The 13602-nt window shown below is 32.8% G+C and overlaps 2 protein-coding genes across 2 annotated transcripts; one reads left to right on the top strand and one right to left on the bottom strand.

Moving 5' to 3' along the window:
- The first annotated feature begins 1757 nt into the window (after positions 1-1757).
- LOC111011497 (polyamine-modulated factor 1-binding protein) lies at positions 1758-6958 on the top strand. Its single transcript, XM_022285284.2, has 4 exons — positions 1758-1939; positions 2870-2921; positions 3175-3330; positions 6719-6958. The coding sequence occupies exons 1-4, from the start codon at positions 1858-1860 to the stop codon at positions 6729-6731; spliced, it is 303 nt and encodes a 100-aa protein (XP_022140976.1). The 5' UTR covers positions 1758-1857; the 3' UTR covers positions 6732-6958.
- Positions 2906-11069, bottom strand: KAT3 (potassium channel protein). Its single transcript, XM_022285271.2, has 13 exons — positions 10779-11069; positions 9822-10037; positions 9077-9238; positions 8862-8919; positions 8444-8761; positions 7737-7976; positions 7426-7524; positions 7312-7344; positions 6128-6313; positions 5960-6037; positions 4800-4866; positions 3987-4139; positions 2906-3594 (listed from the first exon to the last, which is right to left on the bottom strand). The coding sequence occupies exons 1-13, from the start codon at positions 10958-10960 to the stop codon at positions 3491-3493; spliced, it is 1896 nt and encodes a 631-aa protein (XP_022140963.1). The 5' UTR covers positions 10961-11069; the 3' UTR covers positions 2906-3490.
- Between the last annotated feature and the right edge of the window lie 2533 nt (positions 11070-13602).

The following is a 13602-nucleotide window of genomic DNA, read 5'->3' on the forward strand; positions in this document are numbered from 1 at the left end:
CGAAGATGGGATATAAATAAATAAATAAAATACCCTATTGGCTTGGATCCGTTCGATGAGAAAGAAGAAAGGATCCAACGCTCTTCCACTCAGAAGAACACGTTTCACAGTGATCACGCCACAAGTACCGAAAAATTCCCATCATCTTATTATAAAATCTAACTTAACAAATAACGATGCACAAATATATAATAAATTACTATTATTTTTAGAAAAATAATAAATAAATTCAATTAGTATTGATGTTTGTGCCAAAAAATAAAAAAGAGCTTCCTCAATTCATGATTGGTTTATTTAAATATATATATATATTTATAATAGCACCTACACGTGTGGTGACGTATAAATTTAAGCATTGTTTTTAACTCATGTACTGTCTCTTGATTAAATAAGTCAAATTTAACCTTTCAATTAAAGATTTAATTTTGTTAAATATCAAAATTAGCATTTCTTTTTATAGGTTAGATTACCTTAATTACCGTTTTGTGCGATGTGTTTAAGCATTTTTCTGGTCATCTCAATATTAAATACTCGTAAACAAGTCAATATTTTCATTGATACTTTTAAACGTTCGGTATTGATATTTTCATAATATTGTGTAAAAAATTGATTGGACATAAAAAATTTATCAACAGAATATTATTACTGTTGACATAATATTAATAATTGTAATTTTTTTTTTAAGTACACCAAATGTGATGGGATATTCGAACTATCTCTATCGATATTGATATTTTATCAATATCTATATCGACATTTCTAAAAAATAGAGACTTCATATTTTCATCCATTCGAAATTTAAATAATATTTAAAAAAACATATTACACACATATATATATTTTTTGATGTGATAAAGATGGACGATCAACCAACCTCTAAAGAAAATGTGTACCTTGGATATTTGATAAATTTAGGAACATTTTGAAATTTTTATAAGGATCAAACGGTAACTTTTGAAACTATATCATATGGACCAACTTATGGGTAGTAAAATTTATTTTTATTAGTAGCGTTACTTTTGTTGATATTTACGGACAAGTGTATGAGTACTTTCATGGGTAGGGCAAGGTTCGTTTAATGTATATTTTTAAATTTAATTTTGCTTGTATTTTTTTAATACATCAAATGAGGATGGAGATTCAAACTCAAGATTTCTTATTACCGCTGAGTTGAGCTCGTAATGAATTTTGTTTGTATTGGACAATATTTATTTTGTTAAACTTATATTCTAATTAGTTAAAGCTTTTTTTTACTGTGTTAATTTATGATTTGGTTTGTGCACTCGCAATATTTTATTTGAAGATAGATGCTTTTAACCCGTTGAGCTATGTTCAAGTAGATAGTAGAATATAATTATCCTTAAAATTATTTTTCAAATGCGTCAATCTAAATGTTCACATTCAAAATGTGAGCTAAAAATATTTTATAAAGTGCTTTATCATAAAGTATTTTTAATTTTTGGAAAATTTTTTATACTATAAAGGTAGAATACTTCTCCCATTAACAACTTGTCATGTCGTATTAAAAATGATGTAGTATCTACCAGTATTAAAAATTTTATTTATAAAGACAAATTTATAGGGTTAACAAAAGAAAATCCGTAATCCCATAATATTGAAAAATTTCCCCTTAATTATGTGGACCAAAAATACAAATTAGGGTTAGGAATTGGAATTCTCCTACATTGCTTCTGGGGAAGAAAAAAAAAAAAAAATATATATATATATATATATATATATATCTCTCTCTCAAAATGGTAACATAAATTTGAAAATCATTTGTACAATTTCTACCCGCGCAAACGTAACTGGAACTCTCTTTCTTCATCGCGCTTCCCTCCAACCAGCATCTTTCCTATGGCAACCTCTCCACAAAAACCCGACGATCAGCTTATTAATCTGCCGGAAACTGAATCGCAGCTCTCAGTTCTCATCATCGGTACGCTTCTTCGTCTCTATCTCTCTCTATCTCTTTAAGGCACACACTCAAAATCGCCTGCCTGACATTGTTGTTGAGCTAAGTTAATCGTTGCTTATGCTAATGAGGAAAACCAGAAATGTTAATTGTTCAAAAATTTCTGCCTAAAGAAGTAAAAATTGCTTCCAGAAACGCTAGCTGAATAAAACTTTGTCTCGATTACATTTGATAATGCTCACTTTTTCCATTCTGGTACTACGAATTTGTGTAACTCAAATCCAAAATAGATAGCGTTGTTTGTTTTAGACAAATTATTGAACAAATCGGCGGTGTAGTTGTAATTTTTTAAGACAAAGAGGTATTTGTATTCTTAAACTAAGAGTCTGCCTGCTTCAAGATGTACTAAGAGTCGGCTTCTCCAAAATGTTGCCTCTATTGTACATTCATTTTTTTTTTCTTTACACTACTTGAGTCGTGAATGATGTTCATACACGATCAATCTTCACGTCTCATCATCCTCCCTTCGTTTTTATTTATAGTGCATCTTTTATTTGATTCCTTGCTTCACATAACCGTAATTTTCAAGTTCTGTAGTTCTGGAATGAGAAGTGATTTGTATTAATTCTCTTGCTTCGCGGTGGTCGTATACGGAGAAAGGTTGCTATTTCTGCAGAATTTATAGGCTTATAAGTCATACCAGGATAAATGCTAACTCATGTAATTATATCTGTTTTGGAGAGAGGCTGTAAATCATAGCCGATAACCGACGAAAACTTTGGAATAACAAGTAATATCAGTTTAACAAGACGTGATTGTTATTATCGGAAAATCATTTTGTCGTTCTGTCTCTTTCTTTGCATGTTGAAGAGTTGATCACTCTCTGATCTTCGAATTATTTTGTGTCATTCGATTGGAAAACGCTGGTTCTGATATATTTATACGCTAGCGCAGATATGTCACAACAGGTCCAAGGGGCTATGGAGAACATGCTTAGAATGATCAGGTTTGTTCATTATCAACAATAGCTCGATTTACTTTTTTGTTAAAAAAATATTGTGAGTAATGTCGTTAAAATAGTACAACTAGCACCGCCGCTTTGCTCTTTGTCGCCCTCCAACACCATCTATCTTCCCATTTCTCATCTGTCGATATCTGAATTTTTTCCACCCCCAAAGACGCTGAAATTAATGGAATGTAACGTAATAATAGTACGTCCTAATGCTAACCGTAATCTTCTCTTTTTCAACCGTTTGCAGTGAAATTGATCAAAATGCTGTTGGAATAATGGAAGACATAGAGAAGTGCAGGGGTTCTGCTCTTGACAGGAAGGGAGTCCTCGAGGAAGAGAAACAACAATTTCAGCAAGCTGCTTACACTGTTTTAGACATGCTCAACAACAGACAGGGAACGCTGTAAGATCTCTCTCGAATTTTCTGAACATTTCTGCCAATATGCATCCCGTTTATGTATTTACACTGTCACTCATTTCTTGTTTCTGAAGACCGCAAGTCATAAATTTAGGCCTTGATGGAGTAATGGATTATATAAACGGAGCAGATATATTTTTTGTCTTCAAACAAAGAATAAACGATCACCCTCTCTTAAAACATTCAAGTCTTCAACTGTAGAGCCATCAGCCATGAGAATTGAGCTCCCTCTCTTTCCAAATCTTTTCTCTGCAATCAAGTGTTCATCAGTTATTTTCTAATTTAACAAACGTCATCTATATTGACATCGAAAAAGTAATGAGAACATCCTATATATTTTCTTATAGGCAAACTTTCAACTTTGATTTGCTCCGTTTGATCCCTAGCTCTATTGTTTAACTTACGTTTTTAACCACGATAACATGTCTTCTTTATAAGCTTGAAAATTTAGTAGTTTACTTAATTTCTTATTGCACCATCTCCTTCCTCTAAAATTAAACCACGATTAAGCCGACAAAAATTTGTCCTTAGGAATAATAGGTACTTAGTGGTGGTTACTTAGCTTCTAATTTTCGACACGTTTCCTGAGATTGTTTAGAAAGTATTACTAAGAGTCAAATTATATTTATGCAAATACTTACCTGCCAATCCGAAAAGTTCTTCAGTTGATTCAGGCAGAAGTATCAGTTTTCCCATGCTGTTGCCATCTTTTGTACTTTCATCTGGATGGTGATCATGAATTATCACCCTGATGGGAGCTGTAGGTGGCAATGGTCTAGATGCTTCCGGTACTCCTATAACATAATTGTTTGAATTGAGCTTTGAAGCTTTAATTTGTCGTACAATCTTTCATATGCTTATCCGAGCACAATCCCCCATAGTAAACTTTCATATAAATTACTACAATTCATATGGTCTCACGCAACAGTTGGAAAGATATGATATTCAAGTTGCTCGAATAAGAGTATTATCATTTCCCCTCATAATAAACATCTAGGAAGGATAATTTGTTCCGAGTTAAGTTACAGTAGATAGAGTGTAGTCAAAATTGAATATTTTTAAGATTAAAGATTGGAGTTTCATAGTTTATCTGCCAAGTTAAAGAAAAAATTTAAAATTATTAAACAGAATTATTGAGAAATATCTATTATCTAGCATGCTCTCTTTTTAAAGAGGCGAATGTATATACTTTTGATAAAACTCAGTATTGCTTACTTGAAATACAAAGTGACAACATGGTTCATGCACACATAAACATTATGTCCTGATGAATCTAGAATGTGCATGCACGTTGTTGCAACTTGCAATTATCAGAGTGAACATATATTCAGTGAAAAATAATAAAGTCCCAAAGAATCATTCGTCCACTTTCATGCATGTTTTCCTACATAAACTAGTTAAAAAGATAATGTCACAACTGTCAATGTCGTTGCACAAATGAATTTTCTACTTACCTTCCATTTTTTGATCTCCATGATAATTTTGTGCTCTCTGATTTTGTGTCTCATTCGGTTCTGTATGCTGCAAAACAAACACATGACGATCATCATTTATTTAAGGTTCTTTTCATCATTCTCATAGACTAGTCCTTTCTCTGGTAGGCAACAATAGGAACCAGTTTACTAGGTAACGGAATTGCAACTCAAAGGCTCAAGGCATAGATTTAACTTCCATTGAAAAGTTCAGTACCATTTGTATCACCAAATGCTTCTTGGTAACTTTTTCCAGTTGGATTTTAGAGAAAATTAGCATTAGTTTATGAAGGAACATTTATTTGGCAACTTACCCAGCTGTCCCATGGTTTACTGTAATGGACCTATTTTCCCTCTAGTTTGAACCAAATCATTTTTCCTTTAACTAGATAAATAATTGCTTGATTGCCCTTTCAAATTGTTTTTGTCAAATTTTCTTGACCACAGAAGTGTGGAAGTTCTCCCTTTACATGTTTAAAATATCACAACTTTAAAGAATCAAAAGAATATAAAAAATGACTTCAACAACATTCATTTATGCTGTTTCCAGAAAATGAATATTCTAACTTTGATCTACTTACTGTCTTTTGCCGTAATTTTTCTGCTATATACTTGCAAGAAAAATTAACTTTCATCAATCTAGGGAGGAAAATCACCAGTTGTCAATAAGCCTCCAATTTTATTGTCTAGACATGGTCAAGTAGAACATATTATAACGAATAGTAATAATGCCTAGCAACTTTTCACCACATGCATAAACATTTTCCTTTAATCTAGCTCGCACTTGTTTAGATGTGGAAGTAAATCTGCAGATCTTATTGACACGTGAGGGTTTCAATACTTTTGATTAAAGCAAATTCTGATTCCTTAGATAGGGCTTAACCCGACCTTTAAATTTGATCCTCATAAATCATGATTTAATGAGATTATTTTTGCTGTAAAAACCCCTGGTATGTAGTAAACACCCATCCATTTTCAGTAAATAATTGGAAGAGATACTTTGTTCTGTACACTTCTCAAAGTTATACTCAAACAACCAGGCTTTTCATATCTAGCATTGCACTAACTAATTTTGGAATAGCTTACAAGCTAAGTATGTACAAATTGTAATCTACTCCTATTGAATAGATAAACGAGAGTACCTCCGTATCTAGGTCTTCCAGCAATTCTGAGAAGTAGGGTATTTCATCTTGCTCCTCTTTTTTTAACTTCTTCAAGTGCTGATAGTGCAGTGCAGGGGTCAGCATAGAAAAAGATATGCGTACTAAAGAAGAGAGAGATTTGTATTTCAGATGCACTATTTTTCTAACCTCAGCGAAGTTGGTGAAAAGGTTTTTTCCATCGTCATTGTTAGGTTGTACAATTTGCTTAAAATGATGATGGCTGATCCTGATGACCTGGGAGAGTCTTCTAGTTCTCACTGTAAATGGTTGTGGGATATTCAACATTACAGCAATTTCCCCTGCCATCTTTGGAGATTCCAGCTTTGACAAAATCTGGAAAATCAGTTCATGCAAATATTAATTAACAGAGAAAAGAAAATCAGGTTCATAGGATTTTCCTTTTAAATTTCTGTTGAGGATGGAAAAATCTTAATATGCATGAGTATATGCTGATACAGCCACCCTTACACAAGTTGTCGTGCTTCTACTTGATCGTTTAGAGAGTCAGCAGAAAAATCCTACTTGTTTTGATTATAGTGTTTGGGAGAGTAGGAAGAAAGATTACGTTTGGATGGGGTTATTCCTTATCACTAGTTCGAGGGAATAACTTTCTATAGGGATCTGATACTCCTTTCTAATCTCAATGCTCGGAAAGACTTAATATCATAATGTGGCTTTTCCCTGCCTGATGTCATTCATAACAGTATTTTTTATATTTTTTTCAATTTCTCATTGCAGGACGTTTTCTTGAGCATGGAGTATGGCTTTCAGAGTTTTACTTGAGCTTGAATAATCAACTTGTAAAGATAGTTGGGCGTCATGATTCAATGGGATATTATCTTCTGTTGGATGGTGGATATAACATACTATTTCTATTCAGTTTACAGTTACTACAAAACAGATCTCGTCAAATCATCTTCTGTTGTATTGCATTAGTTCTTGCTTTATTGAAACTCAGGATGCGCGTTGCTTGTAATTTGTCTGAATATCCTTCAATTGCCAACCACATTATCACTTCGAAGCAACATAAGTTTTCTTCTAAAAGATACTGAGAGTTCAATTAGACAGGTACAAAACTTTTCATAGTTTAGTACTTTAGTTTCGAAGGATGGTGGTTGCTGGAGTAAAGACCTTCTTCACTCTGGATCTTCTAACCATTTAAGTTTTTTCCCTATCAATTTTATTAGGGTCTGAAATTCTTTTTAACTGCTTAGAATTTTATCATAAATGGTTCATTGTCTGGCTTTTCCTTGTCAGAATACTTTTTTTTTTGTTCTTAAAGCATATAATGCAGAGAAATAGGCAGTAACCTTTAAACTCAACTATATTACCTGTTCAGTTCCATTCTTGTACGAGATCACATCCTGCATTTTCATAAATGTAGTTCAGATTTGATTCCAAGATGACATGGAATGCACATCGAAAAGAGACGGGATATTACATACCACTGATCCAGACACCAAAATGTAGAAATCTGTTGGTATCTCGTTTTGTATTATAATATCAACTTTAGGTGGAAAGTACTCCGCTTTCATCTCAGACACCTGCACAAATATATAGTAGGCCGTCAGGAACCACCGATAATAGCAATAAGATTTTAATGGCTGGTGACATTTTCCAGACATTCTTCTGTTAGATGGTAAAGGTAATGCTCCAAAGTTCTACTTCTTTAGTTGATGCTGCAGACTTGGGAGTTTGTTTTTCTTACTCTTTTTATGAAATCATTATCTGTTGAACAGGGAAAAAGTTATTTTACCAGTTGGACGACAAGGTCTTCAGAGAGCCCCTTGAATAAGTATGCATTCTCAACTGTTTGGCGAAAAAGGTGCTGGGCAATACTGGATCTAATTGCTTTAGGTAAATCCTCCAACACCTCTTCCTGCTTCAACTCTGCTGTCTTGAACTTGAGCTGCATGTGCGCCAACATTTGATCTTTCAAGCCTTCTGGCAGTCTATTCTTGCTTCCATAACGCAGTATCTCATTTATGGAATCCCTCTGTAAGTGATCACACAACTTGTTTGTTATGAAGTGTAAATGTTTTAGAGATAGTAGAAAGGAAGATGGCTCTTTCTCCGAGTATAAATGGTTCTTTCGTGTCTGTGTAATTCTTAGACAAGAATATCAATAGTAAAAAGATTCATTGGCTTATTGCTTCTAGCATATTGAACAAGTACGGAATTTGGTCATATTGAACCAAGCTACTTCTGGCGGTACCACCAGATGACTCATTGTAATTAGCTTAGTTGTTGCAGTTTTAAAATATTGTTTTTTTTAATGATATCGTTATTTCTGTTCTAAACCATTTGTTATCACCAAAAGCTAGACATATATACAGGACAATATTCTTGTACTCCGCTTTTCTTGTTATTTTTTCAGTAGATTTATCACGAATACCATGTTTTCTATGCTAGACTGGTTCATGTTACTGTAGATTAGAGTGTACAATGCAAAAGATAATTTACCATGATAAATGTTCGGATACAACTGTGAACGATGAGATTTGTCATGTTTCCAATCAAATAAGCAGTGAGGCCAATGTTGAACAGCATGTAGCAGATACTAAAAATCTTCTCCCCTGTATTAACTGCATGCAAGTCCCCGTAACCAACAGTAGCGAGTGTGACAATGGACCAGTATATCGAATAGGTGTAGCCGAGCCAGATGCTTCTGCTCTCGAAATCCGGGACTTCAATTCCAATCCATGTATTTTCTGAATCTGTATGATGAATTGCTAGCCAGTAGTAGAAGCAACCAGCTGAGTGCACTGCCAACAGTGTCACCTGTCATTGCAGATCAAACAAAAATATACTTCAATTGAAGCAGTGGTCTGGGGATATTACGTTACAAGTAAGTTTTTTTATCCCAGGTAAGAAGTCTTACACAAATTAGTTTGACAAGTCTTGTCAGAAAGTAACTAAAGCGTATGTCTTTCTCCAGCCTGGATTTGAGGCAGTTTATCAGTTAGATTAGTTATCAGCAGAACTTCCCTAGCAGCATGTTCTTTGTTATGATTACCACATTTATCCATTGTATTTCCACTTTTTAATCTTGAATAATCACTTTTAGTCTAATTTGAAGTGCTAGCGATGTATTACCTTGTGAAGAGTTCACTAACACGCCTTAGTCTCCAGAACCGAAGCAAGTTGAGGAAGCCAAATACCTCATTGCCGTTCATCTTCCCAGTGAAAATTCTGTATAGTGCCTGAAATGGCAGAGTGGAGGCTATGTCCATGGGGAACCACAGGCTTGTAAGGTAACTGTAGCAACACGTATCTTAAATTAATCTGATATATATATATATGATGGTTGCATAATCTAATAACTGTTTTGTAGAGTTTATTAAATTTGCTTCATCAATTCAATCGCACTGCCAATAGTTACCACTAACCATTAGCCAAGTCATTTATGTTTATATATTCTCTTACAAATTACAATTTACAGCATATCCAATAACTTCTTTTGCCAGACAAGTAATCATATTGTTTAATGCCCTCTATTTATGACCATTTACTAAAGAAAAATGCAAACCAGAAAAAAAAAACAAACAAACAACGTCACATGCTGGTAGACTTTGGCAGGTTGGTAGGTCTGTGAGTTAATTGGATCGGTTGTTTTTTAAGAAATTCTACATGTGTGCAGTCGTCGTTTTGTGGTAAATTATCATTTGTTTTTTAGTGCTACCGTATACGTAATGAAAAGAATAATAATATTAGAAATTATTGGTGTTATCGCGCATTCTACCCCTGATTTGACTTTGGTTTTTTACTTCCTTGAGCACTTAAAACCACTTTGAAAAATTTCAATTTGTGGAGCTCGTTTAATGAAGCTCAATTCTCATACCGTACAGCTATCTTCTTGTGATCATCAACGAGGAGATAGGTGGACTTATCCAAGTAAGCCACGAAGAAGGTCAAGAGGATATCAAGGGCGAAGAATGCATCCACCACCAAATCAACGGGTAAAAGAGACCCAGTTGCCACTTTCTTGAAGGCGAGTTCAAAGGGAGATGCCCACGCTGAGTACACCACTAGCACTACCAGGAAAGTTTGCCACCACCTGCATCGCATCATCAATTCATTTCCGATTCATCTTCCAAAATGCATGATGAAAAAGTAAGTATGACATTTCTTTCTTTCTTTAGACTAGTTCTTCAAATTTTAACCATAGATATGACCAATTTATCTCAACATCTCCCACATGACATATCATTTATATTGAATGCGTTCTCTTTCAACCAATGAAATTAGCCTCATATTTGGTGAGTGAGAAGCAATATTTTGAAGGTTACAAAGACACTTTTTGGTCATGTGATGAAGTTAGTGTATGTACTTTTAAATCACTAATAATTTAGTTCCTGAACTTTAACCTCTAATAATTTAGTCCCTATAATTTAAAGTCTCATCAAAATTAAAGGTTCATTTTTAAGAAATAATTAAGTCTTTTATTATTTATACATACTCCTTCATCATTTTATTGATTTGCATATATAAGAAATTCTCTCAAATCTTAACGGACACTTTGAAAATACAAAAACTAAATTTTTCAACAACTAAGTTAGTTACGAATTTGAAAGTGCTTTTTTAACATATTTTGAATAAACAACATGAAACTAGTAGCCTGTGATTAAGCTTCTGTATTATTTGCAGAAAATATGCTGTAAGATCAGGTAAACAAGGGGGCATGGATATATATAGATGTTATCTTGTAAAGATGGTATATTGAAAAATTGAAATTATACTCTTTCTTAGACTTTCATATCTACTTTCTTGTTTATGATATCATATAGTATATACTTACCGATATCTTCTGTCATAGGGAACTATAACGAACTTGTTCAGGTTTGAGTATCCATCGTTCACAACTGTTCCGAACGCCGGCAAGAGACTGCTGGAAACCGACGTCAAGTTCCTTATCTCGCCGCTTGAGTGCCGCCGGAAGAGCAACGGCAGCGGCGACCTTGTTTCAGACATTGCAGACATTCTGTTGCCGCCTCTGCTCTGCAGTTCTACGATCTAGAGAGAGAAGAAGAGCGAGAGAGAGAGAGAGAGAGTCTCGTTTTTCATGCATGCCCGAGACCGATTTAAAGAGGTAACTTTTACACACAGACCCGTGAGTTTGAACTGAATATATTTATTAAAGGGGAAGGTGGTAAACTAATGGTAATGACTAATGAGCTTTCATTGAATTGGTATAACTAGATAAAAGATAATGTATTCTTTTAATTGGTGATCCAAGTTGACTTACCTTATTCCGTGAATAAATCCTATTCTGATCAAGAGATGGGTAGCTCATAATTACCTTGCAATTAATAATTGTAAACTTTATATTATTGTATTATTATTGTATGTGTGTATTGTGGAGGAAGGGTTGACCATTAATTTCAGGACTTCCAGGCTTTGGGATTAGTGCGGCATCAGGATCAGGAAAAGAAAAAGGCACGTTTCTTTTACCATCTGGCGCTAGTTAATCTACTGTAAGTTTCCTGCTTCTTTGAACCGACATTATGATTTAGTGGAGAATCTCCACCGGTGCTTTACATTTAGAATATTAGTTAACCCTAGCTATTTATTCTTTTGGTAAAAAAAAAAAAAAAGACACTCTCATCTCTTTCTTTTTATATATGGGGTGAAAAATATGCCTACTAGTCTAATAACACTTGGGTGTTAATTTTTTCTACTTACTCCGGCTAAAGAGTTGACTGCTATTTATTTCTTTAGGAAAAAGACAGTATTATTTGTTGTAACTAGCAAGAGATATTGGACGATGAGGAGGTAAATATTATTCATGGAATAATTAGGAATAATATTGAGGTGCTCTTCTTTTACTTAATCACCATTAAATTTTTGTTTTTTTCCTTTTTATGAAACTATCAAATTTTTATTAGTGGTCAGATAGTGAAGAGTAAACATCTAACTATATATATAGACACACAAAAGTAAATAGATCGTCATGTTGTAAAAAAAAAAAAAAAAAGACCATTATGAATGTGGGAACTTAATCTGAGATCAAATCTTATTTTTTTCTATTTAAAAAATATTGATGGTTCAGAAATTGTCACTGGTGATCTTTTTAATAGAAAACTATAGATTTATGACTTATTACGGAGTTTTACAACTTTAGGGCTGTTGATTGCTGCTTTGATTTTTTTATTCATAGATATTAATCTATTTTCTTTTCTAATTTTGTTTTCTAGTGTCCTGCAAGTAAAGATTTGTTATTGTTTTTGGAATTCAAATACATATACTCTAGGTTTGATAATTATGCTTTGAAATAGTTTAGTCTGGCAGATCTTTAACATTTTTGTAAGTTTTTCTTAATCAAATTTGATTAGTCTAGATATGAAAACATAATAGAAATTTGTCTTGTTGAGAAAATCCAAACAAATCAATTAAGAATTCAATAAATTATTTTAGATTAAGAAGAAACACAACAAATACAATTAACCAGCTAGAGGAACCTGAAAAAAACAAGATCCAGAGATCTTCAATCCAAGGATAGAAGATCCAAACAACCATCTATTAAGAGCATTTTTAGATAAAACAATTCTTTTAAATTAAAATACTAGTTTACCCAAAATTAAATAAACCATAAAATATTAATTAGGGTCAGTTGACTATTTTCGGCTTTAGAAAAACAATAACATAAAATCAAATGCATACATCTTATCATGAAAACGAAACTGGAATTAAAATAATGCAAAATGACTCGCTGAAATCAAAGCGTTCTTTTAATTTATTATTATTATTATTATTATTTTTTTAAGATGGGCTGTTGAGCTTACAGTCTTTTGGTCTAGGTGACTTAGCTCAGGTTGGCAGGTAGGAATAGACAATTAAATAAATAAAATTTATTTATTGTCAATAAATAATTGAAAAAAAAAAAGAAGATGGGTGACGGGATGTGGGTATTTATGACGTCCATTAGCCGTGCTTTAGCCTATGAAATGATTAAATGAGAAAATGTACAACCCATCCAATTTTTTCTTTTAAGGCACCCTTTGACATTTGCAAGAAGTGTAGGAAGAGATATTGACAAATATGTTGAGATATAACCATCTTGTTGAAAAATGATATTTAAATATGCTTCATTTACATATATTAGTTGGATAATGTTAATAAATATATCCAACATGGAGTGATTTTATTTTGAATTGAGATAAAAAAAATATCATAATTTTATCATTGTACTTTCATTTTTTTTTCTTTTTGTCTATTTTTATACCACTTTCAAATTATTGACTGTTTTGATTCTTATTTGCAAAATCATAGCACATCCTATACAATAGAAACCTATTTTGATCGTTGTTTGTGAAACCATAACAGATTCTAGACAACAAAAATGCTTCAACATAAAGCTAAGATAATATTTAAATTATTAAATGTGCTGTTATGTTAAATTGTGATTAGAAAATGAGATCAAAATAATCACTCAACAAAAGTATAAAAACCAAAATGAAAAATAGGACTAAAATTAGATTGAAACTTAAATTTTACATTAAAAAGTTGATTGGAAAGCATATGTATTGACGCTAACACTTAACCGTCACAATAAGAAAATGGCTCAATTATCATTCATAAACATGCTTCAAATTTTCAATTACAACAAAATTTTTAACATCATG

The sequence above is a fragment of the Momordica charantia genome (assembly GCF_013281855.1).
Source record: "Momordica charantia cultivar OHB3-1 chromosome 11 unlocalized genomic scaffold, Mcharantia_2.0 BLBB01000011.1, whole genome shotgun sequence".
Classification (NCBI taxonomy): Eukaryota; Viridiplantae; Streptophyta; class Magnoliopsida; order Cucurbitales; family Cucurbitaceae; genus Momordica; species Momordica charantia.

Excerpts from the sequence above, each read along its gene's own strand:
- KAT3 (XM_022285271.2), bottom strand. The coding sequence starts at position 10,960 with ATGTCTGCAATGTCTGAAACAAGGTCGCCGCTGCCGTTGCTCTTCCGG. Across the intron at positions 7,345-7,425 it reads TTTTGGTGTCTGGATCAGTG|GATGTGATCTCGTACAAGAA; the intron begins GTATGTAATATC and ends ATGAAAATGCAG. Across the intron at positions 4,867-5,959 it reads TGGAAGACCTAGATACGGAG|CATACAGAACCGAATGAGAC; the intron begins GTACTCTCGTTT and ends TTTGTTTTGCAG.
- LOC111011497 (XM_022285284.2), top strand. The coding sequence starts at position 1,858 with ATGGCAACCTCTCCACAAAAACCCGACGATCAGCTTATTAATCTGCCG. Across the intron at positions 1,940-2,869 it reads GCTCTCAGTTCTCATCATCG|ATATGTCACAACAGGTCCAA; the intron begins GTACGCTTCTTC and ends ACGCTAGCGCAG. Across the intron at positions 2,922-3,174 it reads AACATGCTTAGAATGATCAG|TGAAATTGATCAAAATGCTG; the intron begins GTTTGTTCATTA and ends AACCGTTTGCAG.